This window comes from Brassica napus, chromosome C7, assembly GCF_020379485.1.
Source record: "Brassica napus cultivar Da-Ae chromosome C7, Da-Ae, whole genome shotgun sequence".
Lineage (NCBI taxonomy): Eukaryota > Viridiplantae > Streptophyta > Magnoliopsida > Brassicales > Brassicaceae > Brassica > Brassica napus.
In genome coordinates, this window is record NC_063450.1 from 50867668 (window position 1) to 50884226 (window position 16559).

At 35.8% G+C, this 16559-nt stretch overlaps 3 protein-coding genes and 1 long non-coding RNA gene across 5 annotated transcripts; 2 read left to right on the forward strand and 2 right to left on the reverse strand.

Annotated features, from left to right (window-relative positions):
* Window positions 1-61: 61 nt before the first annotated feature.
* LOC125590120 lies at window positions 62-1875 on the forward strand. The gene is made up of 2 exons (XR_007326319.1): window positions 62-445; window positions 532-1875. It is a non-coding gene; the product is annotated as an uncharacterized LOC125590120 (long non-coding RNA).
* A 5974-nt stretch (window positions 1876-7849) lies between these two features.
* On the forward strand, window positions 7850-11159 carry LOC106408468. The gene is made up of 2 exons (XM_048763172.1): window positions 7850-10905; window positions 10992-11159. The coding sequence occupies exon 1, from the start codon at window positions 8598-8600 to the stop codon at window positions 10890-10892; it is 2295 nt and encodes a 764-aa protein (XP_048619129.1). The 5' UTR covers window positions 7850-8597; the 3' UTR covers window positions 10893-10905; window positions 10992-11159.
* A 4-nt stretch (window positions 11160-11163) lies between these two features.
* On the reverse strand, window positions 11164-13767 carry LOC106407649. The gene is made up of 3 exons (XM_013848523.3): window positions 13489-13767; window positions 13316-13397; window positions 11164-13240 (listed from the first exon to the last, which is right to left on the reverse strand). Exons 1-3 carry the CDS (start codon window positions 13611-13613, stop codon window positions 12557-12559), a joined length of 891 nt encoding a protein of 296 aa, XP_013703977.2. The 5' UTR covers window positions 13614-13767; the 3' UTR covers window positions 11164-12556.
* Window positions 13768-13781: 14 nt separating this feature from the next.
* On the reverse strand, window positions 13782-16506 carry LOC106407648. Of its 2 annotated transcripts, XM_013848522.3 has the most exons (4): window positions 16167-16505; window positions 15970-16061; window positions 14750-15603; window positions 13782-14672 (listed from the first exon to the last, which is right to left on the reverse strand). In XM_013848522.3, exons 3-4 carry the CDS (start codon window positions 15599-15601, stop codon window positions 14148-14150), a joined length of 1377 nt encoding a protein of 458 aa, XP_013703976.2. In that variant the 5' UTR covers window positions 15602-15603; window positions 15970-16061; window positions 16167-16505; the 3' UTR covers window positions 13782-14147. The 2 variants fall into 2 exon arrangements, with proteins under 2 accessions (XP_013703976.2, XP_048619130.1); XM_048763173.1 differs by having other exon boundaries at window positions 15970-16506.
* Window positions 16507-16559: the final 53 nt, after the last annotated feature.

Genomic DNA, 16559 nt, shown 5'->3' on the forward strand with positions numbered 1-16559 from the left:
ATGAAATTGTTCGTGAAAAACGCAAGTGATTTGGGCTGCGTAACTTTTATTTGCCCGATTTTTCAGGTCCACGTTAGAGTTACTCTTTCGTTGCATTAGGTCTTCACTTCGACGGAGGCGGTCACGCTTCCCTTTCATCTTCCCAATCACGTTAGGCTCACCTGAAATGTCAATCAATAACGTTATCTCATTACACTACTACATCGTCTCCAATTCTTCTTTAATTTCTCATTTAGTCTTGCGGATGCATATATATACAAACCAAAACAGAGACGAAATCCTATTCATTTCGACCGTGGCGTCTTCTCAAGTTCATTTCTTGGAGCGTAAGGCCAGCCGTTGCAAGCAGATGGTTCACACCAAACTCCTGCGATTTTAGGAAAACCGGAATGTCAAGAAAGATGGGGAGATGATGGGAGTTGACATGTTCCTTATAGATGTGAAGGTATGTCTTCTGTTGCTTACAATTATTAGTTTAGGATTTCGACCTTTTCATGTTTTTGATAACTGATTCATTCTTTCCCTTTTTAGGCAACGCTCATTCAGTCCTCAATCAATTATCATAGACTTAACACATTCAAACACCTTTTGAATGAATGCTCACTTTATGAGCTCATTGTTTTGTGATGCTCTTGTCGCTGTTAGATTCACTGAATAAACATGAGGAACACATTCTCTCGAAAGTCCAGACTTCATGGCCACCTCTCACCAGGTACTATCTCCTTGATGAACATGTACCTTTATATTAAACTTCCACACACAAAATCAGTCTCTTCTCTTTGTGAGAAAACGTTCTGGTATAAAACCAAGACATCTTCTCTAAATCAACAAATCGATTTGCTGTCATTCAAAAACGCCACGGCCTCTTTATTTCTTTTATTACTATTTACAAAATGTTCTCTTTTGATTTTTGTTTTCCTGCTACTTCCATTCTACCGCCGCTACTCTGACCAATGTGGATGTTCCATCTCTATCTCTATATATTTGTCACTTTATGATGATGATCTGATAATGGTTTCTCTTGCTTGTTTACATGCTACCTCTTACTGGTTTACCGGCACCGAAGAAAGAAAAAGTCCCACTACCATTGGATAAATAGTTATAATCTTTATTATCAGTTACTGTTTTTCTTCGGCGGGTTTGAATATCAATTATCAGTTATTAGTAATGTTTTGTAGCCTAACGTTTTCAACTTTTCCCTCGCGAAGCTTATATGGTGTGCTTAGTTTAAAAAAAAAACAAAACACTGGATTGGTATTAACTCGATGGGTTTCAGTAACATATTATTATCTTTGCATCATTCTAGCTTGTGACTAAATGATATTACTTTCAATTCGTTGGCACACAGATGTTGTAGTAGGAAATTAATAAGCGTTTGGTCTCGTGCGTTTTCATTCAAAAGAGTACCATGATTAGCTACTCCGTTGTGTCGTGGGCGTGTACGGCATGGTCAAACGGCTTAAATATCCCATGGTAAAGACATTGCTACTCTCTATCTGTTTAGATGTGACATGGTAGCGAATTGGGTGGAGCATGCAGGAAGCTCAAGTGGCAGGGTGTCATTCTACATCTTCAGCAGACACGTATCTAGGGAGGAAGAGGAAGCGAGAGAACGAAGGGAAATGGGGTGTAGACCTGCTAAGCAAGAAACTTCAAGGAATGGGTATGATTTGGACCTGATTAGGTTTATAGAGTCGCAACTGCAGTATGAAATCTTTTAGTGTTTGAGATACTAAATACGTAGAACAAACATGAGTTTTGTTTTGTACTGAAAGAAGAGTTGTTTGTTTGTTAGTTTCCTTTACTTTTCGGTTTGCTATGTTGACCGACTTTCGTTTGGTTCATTATTTGTCTTATGTTACTTTTTGTTTTAAACTTGATGAGTATCTTATGTCATGTGTTTACTTAATGAATTTACGAATAAAAAGTTACATACAAATAATAAAATCTTCCAATAAATGAAAATTTCTATTTTAAATTAAAATATATTTTGTGTGCTCCCTGGAAAACCACTAAACTGTCATAAACATTTTAAACAAACCTAAAAATAAATAAAAAAATGCATCTTATATAATAAAATTCAGCGTTGAAGCAAGAATGTCATTATAACATATTCACCACTTAGATCATAGCATCTGAACACCTAAGTGTTACAAAAGGCTTGGCTTAATAAATCTATAAATTGCTTAACAACATAACCATGAACTAACAATCCTTAAATAGATATCGGCCATGTCCGTTTCAGTAACACTGCAGTTACGACCACTGACTGATATTTTTCGCAGTTTTGGTTGCTCAGTGAACAAAAGAAAAATATATCAAAACCTAAAGAAATCGGCAAACGCATGTGTCGTCAAACTTAACCACAATCTTTTATTTTCTTTCTCTGTTTTCTACATCTTTTTGTGAAAGAAAAGTAGTGATTTCTGTCAAAAAGATTCCTCTTCCATTGTGTCGCCAACAATTAACAAGCAATTCCCAGAACAAAATGACCATTTTATATAACCAAAAAAACAATATCCCATGTGTTACTTAATATAAAAAAACATGAAAGAAAATCAAAGGGAAAATCGAAGCACATATATCAAACAAGCATAGATGAGGGAATCAAATGCAATGACAATACTCATGCTGAGTAGTTCTATGCGGATTCTTAGTAACAGAGAGAGGTGTCGAGGAAACATTACAATATTTGTCCCTCTTTGTTATGGTTTATGTTATATAATTCATTTTGGCTTCCATATACCAATGAAATAAATCATATTTTACCCCTTTCACATAACACTATTTAAACATAAAACTGTCATAGATAACATAAAACATCACAGCGCAATCTATAGCAAAAACAACTAACAACCACCCCGCACTTAATATATATTTATATGATCTTTACTCGCCAACATATTCATAGATAAAACTGTTTTTCTATCATCTCCTAAGAAGATTTCAAAGTACAAAGACAACTGTTTTCTGAGTAGTTCTAAGGCACGTGTAATTGAAGAAAACTCACTTCTACCTACAGTCTTTGATGCAACAAGTGGATACGTTTTATTTATGAAACATTTACACTTTCAGTCACATTTCCACTTCTTTATTACACTTTAAGACACATATCACTCCTCACACACAATTTTTACTCCCGCACGGAAACTTTTTAATCCAAGTGTTTTTTTTTTCTCCATGCACTTGAATTAACATATTATCTTCTAAGGATGTGAATTTTTTTATTGTCCATTTAATATTTTTTATATGTTGGTATCTTTGATCTGTCTAGCAACAATAATCTATTGTGCAGATCATAAGATCATTTGGCTGACTCAACATTGAGAACTGAAACTTCACATAAGATCATTTTTACCTGATTAATTTGTTTACACGAAGCAAAATACGCTGGTGTACAGTACAGTAAATCTTCTTATAATGAGGGTGAGCCTCTACATATACGTAACATTATCAACAAGAGGAAACGCTGAGCTTGGAGATTCAGGGACATTGCCTTTCCTCACTCACTTCCTTCTTTCTCAATACATGTTAGTGAACAAAGTTCATGGTCTACAATGATTTTTTATGAAGCGTGGGCTATGTCGTCATTGGTTTGCAACAAATTGTGTTAGTGAGGCTTCATACTTCCTCAAGTTTGATCACGTTTTAATCTGAATGCATTTGGGTGAGACATGTTTGTTTTTGGACAACATGTTTTGTTATATGTTTTGTTGTAATCTTTGTGTACTGCCCCTCTTTTTAATGTTAAGAATGAAATATATAGTTTCTAGGATTACTTCCTTGAATATGAAGAAATACTTGGAGATAGAACTTTCAGCTTGGTTACTGATCAAACTACTGCTAAAAATGTGTCAAAACAGACTATGGTGTTAGGTTTTTGTCTTCTATCTAATGACCTCATGTGGATCAGGACCCATGAGTTGGTTTGGTTTCCAGTGAATGTGAATATAGTAGTACACAAAACATGTCTTTTGAATTACATTAAAATAATTTCAGGCCAACAAAACTTTCCCTTAAGCATTACTAGAATCTGAAATCGAAAATCTAATTATAATTATATATACCCTTACATATATAATTATATGATCTTTACTCGGCCAATATATTCATAGATAAAAACTGTTTTTTTAATCATCTCCTAAGAAAATTTTAAACACACAAAAACTGCTAAATACGTAATGCATACCTACTATTTTTAAAAAAGTTTTAACGCTACCAAATTCAATTCTAACGTTTCGGTTCATTAACTATTTTTAGAAAAACAAATCACTACTGCTTAGGTTAGGAACTAAACTGCAACTACAAAAAAAAAACAAATGTACCCCATCATTACGATACATGCACTAGGGCAACGAAATTCGTAAACGTTCCAAATAGACCAAGCAGGCTTAAACTAATTCATATATCAATAGGAAAAATGGTAAACAACCCGCCCGTAGGGCGGGCATACCACTAGTATTCAATATTTTTCTCTCCATCTCTCTTTTTCTCGTTTGTAATGGGGAACGTTAAAAAATATTCAAAATCAATACTTTGATGACGAAATTAATCATCGAAGAACCAAAGACACATTCTTTGATGACGAAATTAATCATCGAAGAACCAAAGACACATTTAAGATCTTTTTCTTATATCTGAATGAGTATGAGTATTTACAACATCTATGGGAATCTGAGATTACATGTGTGATATCGTAAATGCACAGTGGTGAACCGCTGGGGCTAGACTCGCTTAAAGCGGGTTAAGAGGCGGATGGTGAAAAGTATCGCAATGAGAATGCTGAGAGTGAATAGAACCTTATCAGCAGACGGATCTCAGCATCTCGCACCTGTTGTATTCCACGTGCAATCGCAGCGACCCCTTCGTTTTCATCCTCGTTGCTGGTAGAATGACGACGAGCGGTGGAACGGCGATATCATGGAGATGAATAACGATGATGAATATTTTTTATATATAGGCTAATGATGAGGCTTAACATACTGTAACAACCAAATTTAGCAATAAAAACCAAAAGAAAAATGATTTAAATGTCAAGTTATCCTCAAATCAAAATTACATACAATAAAATTACAAGAACAACTTAAATGCAAATTAAATAGTTACCTTTTGGATAAGTTGTGAATAACCATAAGGTTTAAACGTAATTGATTTAGGCATCACCCCAAGTTCTTTCTCTTCACGTTCAAAGAGGCATTAGCCTCTTCATTAAGCAATCCAATAAAATTGGTCGGGTGGGTGACAAGAGTATTGATATTGTGAAGAGGGTCACTGAACTTTGAAGCTCATAGAAACTTAATTCAGATCAATTAATATATACATAATAGTTGAAGATGACAACGAGTTATATGAGCTATTTTTGTTGGTTAAGTTTATGAGAGAAAAATGAATATAAAATAAAAAAACTGAGATTTGTTTGTGTTTATGTCAAACGATGAGACTAGTTTCAGCGGTTACAATCCAATTACTCACTTGTTGCTCGCAGTAACGAATTTATGCAACATAAACAAATAAAAACCATTGAATTTTTTTTTAAGAAAATGGTGACTATCGCTTTAATTTGATGAAACTCTAAAGTACATAATGAGTTCAGAATTAGTTTTCGAGGTTACAATATACTTTTCAATTTTCATTAACTATCATCTTTCCCGTGAATTTTTTTTAAACATAAGGTTCAAATCTTTTATTTTGCATTTCTCTGATTTTTAATATTTAAAACATGGTAGTTATAATAATTTACACATGGCGGCTATATGTTCATTATACAATTTATACACACACAAAAGCTATTCTGTGAGTTGACTTCAGATTAGTGGATTCACCTGCATAATTTTATGAATGAAGAGTAAAGTGGAAAAATAAATCATTTAAAGAATTGAAGGTTTTCTTTTGTAGAAAACCATTTTTTAGAAAATAAAAATGTGTCACATTTTACTGTTTAATGCATCTCTTAACACTAAAAGATTATATTCATATTAAACCAAGATCCACAACATACATTAAGATCGAGCACAAGATCAAATCCAAAGCCGGCGAATTATAACAAACCCCCCGGAGTCCAAAGCCAGTGGATGAGAAGACAATCCCTGAAAATAAGACACGTCGAATTCGAAGCTAAAAACATAAGAAAAATAAAAGCAAGTAGGAGATGAAGACAAGGATGAAAGCTTCTAAGTAACATGAATCCTAGACTTCAAATGGCTCTTGATGAACACGAACCAGAAACCTCTTATAGTGAATAGCACATGCAAATAGAAACAAGCTTCACATCCCAGAACCAAAACATGTAGTTCCACGGAAATTAACCGGAACCGGCGAGTTCGAACAATCGACATAAACTCTTACCATATTCCTTTATTTACATTTTTTGGTAAAATTGATTTTACATATTTTGAAAACCATTTATTCTCTTCAAATTGTTGTGCTTTTTAAGCAACATGATATCTAATTACTTCAACCAACAATACCAGTTTGAGCTTGTGCCTTTTTTGTCTTTTCATGAATTTTAATTTTCCCCAAATATCAACTCATATAAAATCTACTAAAACATAAATTTTGACTATGACGTTGGCAAGTTAATTCCATATTTTTGCAGTTTTTCTTTCTTCCTCGCTCTCCTTCTATAAGTTTTATTTGGTAAAAAAAATTATTCGTTTTTGCTTGTCATGAATTACGTGTTCAGTGTTTTTTTTTTTAATTTCTTGGATATGTTTTTGTATATTACGTAAACTGATTTATGTAAATTATCAAATGGTGTCAACTCTATTTTTGATATATTTATTTCATTACAGTTCCTTCTTGTCTATAACTAAAATAAAAGTATATCGTCACGTGTCCTATATTTACGAATTTGGTCTGATTGGATCATCTTATATCTTGATTCCTGCAAAGTGAAAACATTTCATCATCAAACCGAACATGGTATTGGCAAGTTGTACCTAGGTTACCTAGCTATAATGATTCCGGCCATCGCTAACTCCTCCAGGTCAAGATCATCCATAGCGGCAACCGCAATATTCGTTCATGTTGGAGAAAAAAGCGGTTTTGAATAAACTAGAGAATGGATTTCTTTCAATAAAAAACTTGAGAGTGGGCTGGCTCAGAATCAGCATGGATCCTCATGTAAAAGTAAGCTTTGGTTTTGTCTGAGCCTTTTTAAGCCACAAGATTATTACTCCCACCGTTTTTGATTTAATTGTCATCAGTTTCAAAATAAATATTATTTTAAAGTTTCAATGCAAAATTTATTAATAAGATTCTCCATTTTATTTTTATATTGGTTAAAATATGGTTATATGTATAGGTAATTGTGTTTTTGTTTTAGAAACATACAAAATCATATGTTTTCTTAATCTGTGTGCATAAACCTAGAGCGACAATTAAAATGAAACGGAGGGAGAATCATTTAACTTTGAAATTTTTGTAAGAAAAAATTATAAACAAAATTCATTAAATCTTATTATGAATTGCTTGAGTCATTGTCCTTTCTTATTGGTTAATCCAATTTTCATTAATCAATTTATTTTGTTTTATTCTTGAATAAGCTAGAGAGTGGACTGGCTCAAAATTATGGATCCTCATGTAAAAGTAAGCTTTGGTTTTGTCTGGGCCTTTTTAAGCTACAAGATTATTAATCATTAAACTTTGAAATTTTTGTGAAAAAAATTATAAACAAAATTCATTAATATTATTATGAATTGCTTGAGTCATTGTCCTTTCTTATTGGTTAATCCAATTTTCATTAACCATAAGATTAAATAATAGCTATGTGAGAACCAAAAAAACTTAGTAGATATGGACTTGGCCGCTTGGGCAAAGCATTTTAGATGTTCTTTTAGCCGAAAAAGAAAGGGAAAATTGTCAAAACAGAATAAAAAAACAGAATGGTTGTCCCTATGGTATAAATTCAACTTTGTCCATTTTATCTCTCTTTTACCCTTTTATTTCTGAAACTTAATAAAATAAATAGTTTTATGAATCAAAAAAATTATTAAAAATATAAACTATTAATGGAACACCAATATACAGAAGGACATATTTTTTATTTTTTCAAAAACTTAATAAATAAAATTTCCAATTTACGTTCTACTAAAAGTAGAAATCGTCTTCTACGGAAATTGGGTTAGTAGAATGCAAAATCCAGAATAAACACGTACATCTACTTGTTTTGGAACGTAAAATCTACTTTTGATTCAATATCTAAATATGGGGAATGCGAATTCTACTAATTGTAAAGATATCTACGTTTCTGAAAAATGCAGTTTCTACTTTTAACAAGTATTCTAACATTTATCGAACGTGAAATCTGAAAACTACACAAACGTCTAAAGAAGGTAGAAATTACATTCCTTATTATTTTCATGGTTCTACGCATTGTAGAAGGTGTCTTCTACTAATAAAATCACCTGTTTTTGGCGAAAATAAAGGAAAGTCAGTTAACAAAATATTCTAAAAATATTCTAACTTCCTAAAATGGTTCTGCTCGATTTTCTTTGTCAATTTTTTTTTTAAAAAATGATTTTGCCTTTCTTCTTCATGAATCTATGATTTTTTCATAGTTTCTCTTTTGATTTTCAGAAACTTTTGTTCTAGATTAGATGCATATCTATACAACATGTGGTCTTTGGGAATTAGGTGCAACTACGGGATGGATTTTTGAGGCTGATGGCAAAGGGGGTAGGCTATTGTTAGTGGAATCAAATTGTACTTTAGATGAATTAAAAAGGATGATTTTGGAGGATTTTGGTATGGAAGAAGAAATCATAGCCGATTTGGAGTTAAGTTATCTACCTGCTGAGTTGATCAATACTTCAGGATGTCCACCTGTGATCATTGCAAACGATCGTCAGCTTCATAATTTTGTTCGATTTGTTCAAAAGAGTGCTTCTACTCGATTGTGTGTAACATGTAAAGCCAAGGCTGAGAATCCGAATAAAGAAGCCTTTGATCTTAACAAACCGCCAGCTGATCCATGTACTCATGAAGAGAAAGGAAACTCGTTTGACAATGGGGACGAATCAGCTCCTGTGTATGCTGAGAGGCAGGGGAATAAGAAGAATGAAAAGCGGAAAGGAGTCGCAGTTGATGAGGATGGGGACTATGATGCTGATACCATGATCTCTGAAAAAGAGAACATACATAAAATGTCAAAGTTTTCTCTGCTCCATGTTGTTAAGGTCGGACAATTTTTTGAGAACAAAACTTTGTTGAAGGCGACTTTCGAGATGTGTGCAATGAAGCATAACTTTGACTACCAGGTTATCAAAACGGATAGACAACTTTGGTATGTTAGATGTGCAGATAATGCATGCAATTGGGGTGTTCGAGCAGAGTGTCTGAAGGATTCATCATATTTCATGATCAAGAAGTATGTCGGTAAACATACATGCGCACCTTCAAGCAAAACCAAAGCGGGTAAGACTGCTTCAGCAAAAACAATAGGCAGTCTGATTATGCATAAGTATGTAGGCGTCAAGGAAGGGCCGAAATGTAATGATATCATACAGATTATGCGTAGTGATCATGGATGCGAGATATCAAAATCTTTAGCATGGGATGCGCGTGAATATGCGATCAGTGCAGTTAGAGGTATTCCAGAGAGAAGTTATGGGAAAATACCAAAATACTTGCACATGCTGAGAGAGGCTAATCCAGGTACACACACATCCTATGAGATTGACGGAAATGAGAACTTTCGTTACCTATTTATTGCATTTGGGCAATCGATAAGAGGATTTAACAGAGTCATGAGGCGGGTTATTGTGATCGATGGGACCTTTTTGAAGAATAAATACAAAGGAGTTTTACTGGTTTCTACGGCTTTAGACGGAAATTCAAATTTGTATCCTATTGCGTTTGGAATAGTCGACTCAGAGAATGAGCGTTCTTGGGAATGGTTTATGAGACAACTTAAGGTTGTCATTGCAGATGATCATGATTTGGCTTTTATTTCAGACAGACATGGGTCTATCGCTAAGGCAATTGAAAACGTGTATCCATCAGCCAGACACGGGATTTGTATTCATCATTTGTTGAATAATGTGGTCACATATTTCCATGGGAAAGGACTTGCTGGGTTGGTTTCAAAGGCGTCCAAGGCTTATCGAGTTTCTGAGTTTGAGAAGACATTTGCTACTGTGTGTAATATCAGTCCGGCAATTGGAGATTATCTTAGGGAAGCTGATGTGCAAAAATGGGCTAGATGTCAATTCCCTGGATACAGATACGACATAAGGACAACCAATCCTGCTGAATCTATCAACTCTGCTTTGCGTTCACCGAGAGAGTATCCAGTCATCCCTTTGTTAGACAGTATCAGGGAAATGTTAACACAATGGTTTTATGAGCGTAAGAAACTGATTTCAAAGCATAAACATCCTCTGACTAAAGATGTAGAGAAAAAAATAGAGAGGAGAATCGGGAAAGGCGCCACATTTGTAGTTTACCCTGTCAGTGCTGGTCGATTGCTTGTTAGAGGTGATAAATTCGACTGCTTAGTTGATTTGGATAGAAGGACTTGTTCATGTGGAAAGTACACCCTTATGAAGATCCCTTGTAGGCACGCAATTAAAGCTGGTTTTCATGTTGGAAGAGAGCCACACACATTGACTGATTTGATGTATACTACAGGAGCTTGGAGAGAAGCTTATGAAGAAAGCATAAATCCTATTGATGTTCCTGAGGATGCTTGGTCTATACCAGAAGATGTTAAGAAAGTCATTGTTTTACCACCACAGACAAGAAGATCAGTTGGAAGAAAAAGAAAACGCAGATATGAAACTGCGGAAGACAAAATTCGGTCATCGCAAATATCACGAAGAAAGCAGCCTCGGAAGTGTAGTAGATGTGGTATTAGTGGGCACAACAGAGCAACTTGTCAAGTACCAATATAGTCAGTCACAAATGGTAAGGGGTGAGGTTATATAGGCGGTAAATTTATGTGTTTTTATAGCTTGGTTTATGTGTTTGATGTATGGTTCTTTGTGTCACAGGTTGCTCTGTTCAAGTTTGCAAGTGGCGGTAGATGGCGAGCTAGGCGAGCTTATTTCAAAGTGCATTCTCATCATTTGGATAAATTTCACAGGTTGCTTTGTACGGTTTTTTTCTTCTAAACACTATAGGTTCTCTTTTCAATTGGATAAATTTCGTTTGGATTTTTTCTCATTTTCATTGTTAAGCATTGGCATCATTCTTCTAAGTTTCATTGTTATACATTGCCATCATCATTCTTTCTCAGTTTCATTGTACTCGATTTGAGAAAACCCCTCGAAAATGAACCAAAACAAAGCCATAGTAAGAACCATAAAATGTGACATAGTCATTGTAAGAACAAAAGAGATTGAAGCAAAATACTAAGAACCAGTAGACTGGTTTCATTCATTCTTGACTTTACCAAAACACAGTAGAATGATTCCTAAACAACTTAATTCAAGGGAATTTTTTTGCTTCCTTACTTCTTCTTCAACTGTCTCTTTCATACTCGTTTTCAGATCTTCAATTGCTTCTGTTATTCTCCCTTGCTCTGCATCTAGCTTTTGAAACTCATCAACCAAAGCTTCATCAACCCACTTAAATAAATGGGTTTCATTTTTTCGCTACATAGAAGAAAAATAAAGTCAGGACAGCGTGTTCGTCTCTCTTAATCAAAAATCGATTCAGACAAAAGATATCAAAGCCATGACCAACGCCTTTAACAAAACAGAGTTTCGATATGAACAGATAACTATTATGTATTTGAATCCTTAAACAAATCGAAACCATGAACCTGTGACCCAATTTCGCATCTATAGAACCGTCGGTAAGGATTCTCATCTGTTCTCGAATAGAAAATCACAACCCCCTTCCCACACCAGCACCTAGATGGCACCCCGTACGAATATCGCCTTGGAGTATTCATGTTTTAGGAAAATTGATTCAGAGAGAAAAATGTTCTCGACAGAGAAGAGAATTCTGAAAAAATGGGGAAAACTCGGGTTTTTGGTTTAAATATGTCGGGTATTAGGTTATTTGTGGATCTAATTCGGGTCGGGTTTTATTGCTGATTTGGATCAAAAGTCGAGTTTACAAGAAACCAAGTTTAGTGTATTGGATTTGATTCGTTTATATACTCTTATCGGTTGATTTCTTCTACAACGGCTATTAGAATGCATGATTAATGTTGTTTTGGTTTCTCGTTAGGGTATGTTTAGGGTTTCGTTATGTAGGGCATGTTTAGGATCTCGTTATGTAGGGCATGTTTAGGGTCTCGTTATGTGTTTTTAGACTCTCGATTGAATGACTGGTTTCTGTTTAGGGTATGTTTAGGGTATCGTTATGTTTTCGAACGTTGTCTCATTTAGGGTATTGTTTAGGGTCTCGTTACGGTTGATTGTTGTCGCCGACATGACTTTTTTGGGTCTCATTAAACACATTGTCAAAAACTTAGAATAATAAACCCAAAAGCAATTCATTAGAGGGATTAAGCATTCATGTTCCTAATAAAACACACATTAGATTAAGCATTTTTATCCTAAAAGTTATGATAAAAGCCGAACTAGTTACATTTAAAAATCGATTCTCACAGAATCTCTTCTACGGTTGAAGTGAGACACTCTGGAGGTTCATAATTTGACATCCTCTCAACCAATTCCGGGTCGTTTGCCGCTTCCCATAGATCCCACAAAATTCTGTGGCGAGCTTCTTTGATGTTACCATCATTCACCATCGACAACTTCAATCCAAGCGAGTGGCACTCGATGAACTTTATTGTATAGACACCACAATCACATGCACTTTTATTCAGCTTACCCATGGGGACATAGTGAACCGTATATGCAGCGAACGTAAAGTCCTTCTGGTAACTCGGTGGCTGAACTGCCTTGACAATACGAGGAACAAGATTTGCGAACCCATCCAATTCCTTGTACCTTTTTCTGCCCGAGCAATCAAACACATCAATGCTCCTCGTCACGAAACTGATACACAATGCGATCCAATGATTCCCGCTAACATGAACAGGGACATACAGTCGATCCACATCTACATTCCATATCTCTTGTGTCTGTCCATGTGGTGGAAGGACCCCTTTGTCGTACTGCACTAGCAAATCATGAAGCTTGTATTTTCTTATACCCGCCTTGAAACTCTCATACTCCTTTTTAATCATGTTGCTGAAGACAACAGACATGAAGGCGACACGGTGAAGTTTCCATCGTTTCAGAGATGTTCTCTCCCTGTATACGTACATCATGGCGTCAATCTCCTGCATATTACGATGATGTTAACACACACCATGTATGGAAAACACACATGAAAGCTAAAAGTATAAAGGTTTTACCGAGTTGTGAAGCCACTCGGTTCTATCCATAAGACGAGTACCAATCTCAGCATCTAACAATGAAGGTCCAATCCGTAGAGGTCTGTAACCAAAACAATGATAAAAGTTCAAAACAATGATATGGTTTGATTAAATTTTAAAAACACATGATATAAAAATGAGAATTTACTTACTTGGATTTAATTAACCAAGTGCTAACTTTTTCCCAATCCTCTTTACGAAGATACACCAATGCCGCATCTGCTGAGGCTTCTCCGGCTCGATCTATTTCCTCATCATTTAACTTCGGTGGGGACATGTTGAAGGGTTTTGAGTTTTCGACTTTCACTTGAGAAAGATCAAACCCATCAACATATGTATCTTGGGACAATTCCCTTAATTCTTGTGTGCTCAATCCAAAATCAAACTCGTTAGTTTCTATACCATTCTTTAACCAATCCTATTCATTAAAACCAAAAAAAATATATGTAAGAAGTCTTTCAATCAAAACACAAAGAAAGCATTACATTCATGGAGTTATCATTACACAAACATTCAAGCATATTACACATTTATAAACCTATTACAATATCCGAAAGTTTTACATAATATTACACTGTGAAAATGTTTAGTTCCAAAAACAACCTAACTCCAAAAGACTAGTTCCAGCACCCTTACGCGGCATCCTAGATACAAGAACATCAAGTTCTACACTTTCTTTTAGGAAGTACCTTTTCCTTTGCTGGAGCTTGAGCTTGAGCTTGATTGACCTTTTTCTTTGCAGGAGCTTGAGCGGTTTTGGTCTTAGGCGCAGCTTCATCGGTTTTGCTCTTAGGAACGCTTCCTTCTGCCCTCAAACTGATTGCTTCCCTGAGCTGTGAAACCTCGATCTCCATGTTGCCGATCCTCTCTTTGAACATGCTCTCCATACTCGCCATTTGCGCTCTGAGTATATCGCCCAAGGAACTGATAGATGAGTGGACCAAACCCTCAATGAAACTCTTAGTTTCTTGATCAATACTCTGTTTTTTTCTGCTGTTCGCTTACACAACAACTTCTTCTTTCTTGACTCGGCTCCTTCATCCTGAATCTTTCTCTTGCCTCTTCCAGCAACATGGACCGAAGATGTCTCCACATCTGCTGCAATATCAGTAGCATCCACACTCTTATCAGCTTCTGACTCTGTATCGGCTTCCTCCATCTCAGTCTCTTCATCCTCTATAACTGGCCATTCTGTGTTGCTCCAATCAAAGTTCTTTTTAATCCTATCGAGAAGAAGCTCCACACGCTCATCTTCCATCTCATCCTTCCTTGTATAATCAGCATCCCTCAACACATCACCATTGCCACTTACTGAAATTACCGAGAACAAATCTCCCTACAAAACAATTATTACATTATAAGCTTTAAAAAATATGCAACAGCCATATAAAAGAATACAATAAATATTCATACCTTCTCAGTAAACGATTCCTCAAGTTGAATGATGTCTTCATAAGAAACTTTTGCAACTCCTTTCCAATTTCCACACCTTGGACCGCAGAAACTGTCCGAGACTTTGCTGCCACATATTTCTCCAAAATCCGGAATTGCTTCCATAATCCAAATCTGGAACGCATAGGAGAACCCCTCGAAAATGTAGCTGTTCTTCTTACCCAACTTCTTCCTAACCTTCTCAATGGAACTCAGTAAGAAGTCGTAGGAGTGAAGACCCCAATGGAAGTTCCGAAGCTTCTCGAGATCCATCACCAGCTTGATGTACATATGAGGGATGTTCACCTTCTCATCTCTCCCCATCACCACACCCATTATCACACACAAGTAGATCAACCTCATCCTATCACGCCGAGACCAGCTGTGAACTTCTTGTAGATGCACCTTTTTGATCGACTGCAAGGTGATCTTACCACCTGTCCTTAGTAGTTCACTCCAAAATCCGCCATCACTTTTCCATTTAATTACGTCACAGCTACTTTCCCGCGAGATCTTGAGGCCTGTCACAGTGTGGTACTCCTGAAGCGAAAACCGGAGAGGCTTCCTTGCAAATATAAACCACTTCTCATGCATCTTCGAGGTAATCAGCTGCTTACACAAGAAGCTATCCACCAATTTCCCCGAAAACTTGAGGTTATTTTCCGCAATCGCCATGATATGTTTGAAAACAGGATCTATCTTGACATCATCGTACTCCGCAGGCATAGCTTTCTTCAGATCTCTGATAAGTTCCATGCGGCAGCAGTTATTGATCTTCTTCACCTGAGGTTCTAAACCCTCTGCATACACTCGCTTAGGTAGCTCTAACTCCATATCTAGAAAAGACAAAAAAAATTGATTCTAGTTAAAGACTGAAATTGATTGAAGCAGAGACAAACACAAGAAATCTGTTAATCAAAGTAAGCCAATTCACAATCAATAAACCAGCCCATGATAAACGAAATCAATTCACAAACGAAATCAGTTAATCAAAGTAAGCCAATTCACAATCGAAATCTGTTCATATAATCAGTTAACAACACTTAAAATCCTAAGAAACGAATATAAAAAGAGTAACCCAAATGAAGAACTCAAACACAGAGAAATGCAATAAAGAACCGGATAAAGAAAGAGAGAAATGCTAGCTTCAAACCCGAATGAAGAACTCAAACCACTTGACATATGAAGTATTGAGAACATACCTTATGCGCTAGCAATGTCGGAGAAATAGAGAGGCGGGGAGGTTGAAGACAAACTCGATTTCACCAATGACCAAGAGAAGTTCCGAAATCGCCTTTGTTTGTCGAGATATCCAGAGATCCAGAGAAAAGTATTAGAACAAGAAGGAGAAAGAAACAAACTTTATGATTGAAATTGGATGGAGAACGTTGGTGTTTACCTTCAATATGTAGGAGAAGACAAAGGGTTCCACCGGTAGGGGAAAAGAAACGGGTTCCACCGGTGGCGTCTGCAGTCGCCGTTGATTTCACCGGAGAAGACAGAATCGCCTTCGTCGTCGCCGTAGAGAGAGGCGGAGAGATTGTTTTCTTTATTAGGGTTACGGGAAAAAAAAACAGAATGGTTTTAATCCATTTTCCAATTTTCCCTTTGTTTTTCTTTTTTATTCGGCAACCATTTTTACAAATTGATTTCCATATTTTTTAAATACAATTTGGGATTAGTTTAAGGTTAGTTTAGGTATTATGAAGAAAGTTATACTATAGGGACAATTTTAGATTGAATTTATACCATAGGGACAACCATTCTGTTTTTTTATTCTGTTTTGGCAATT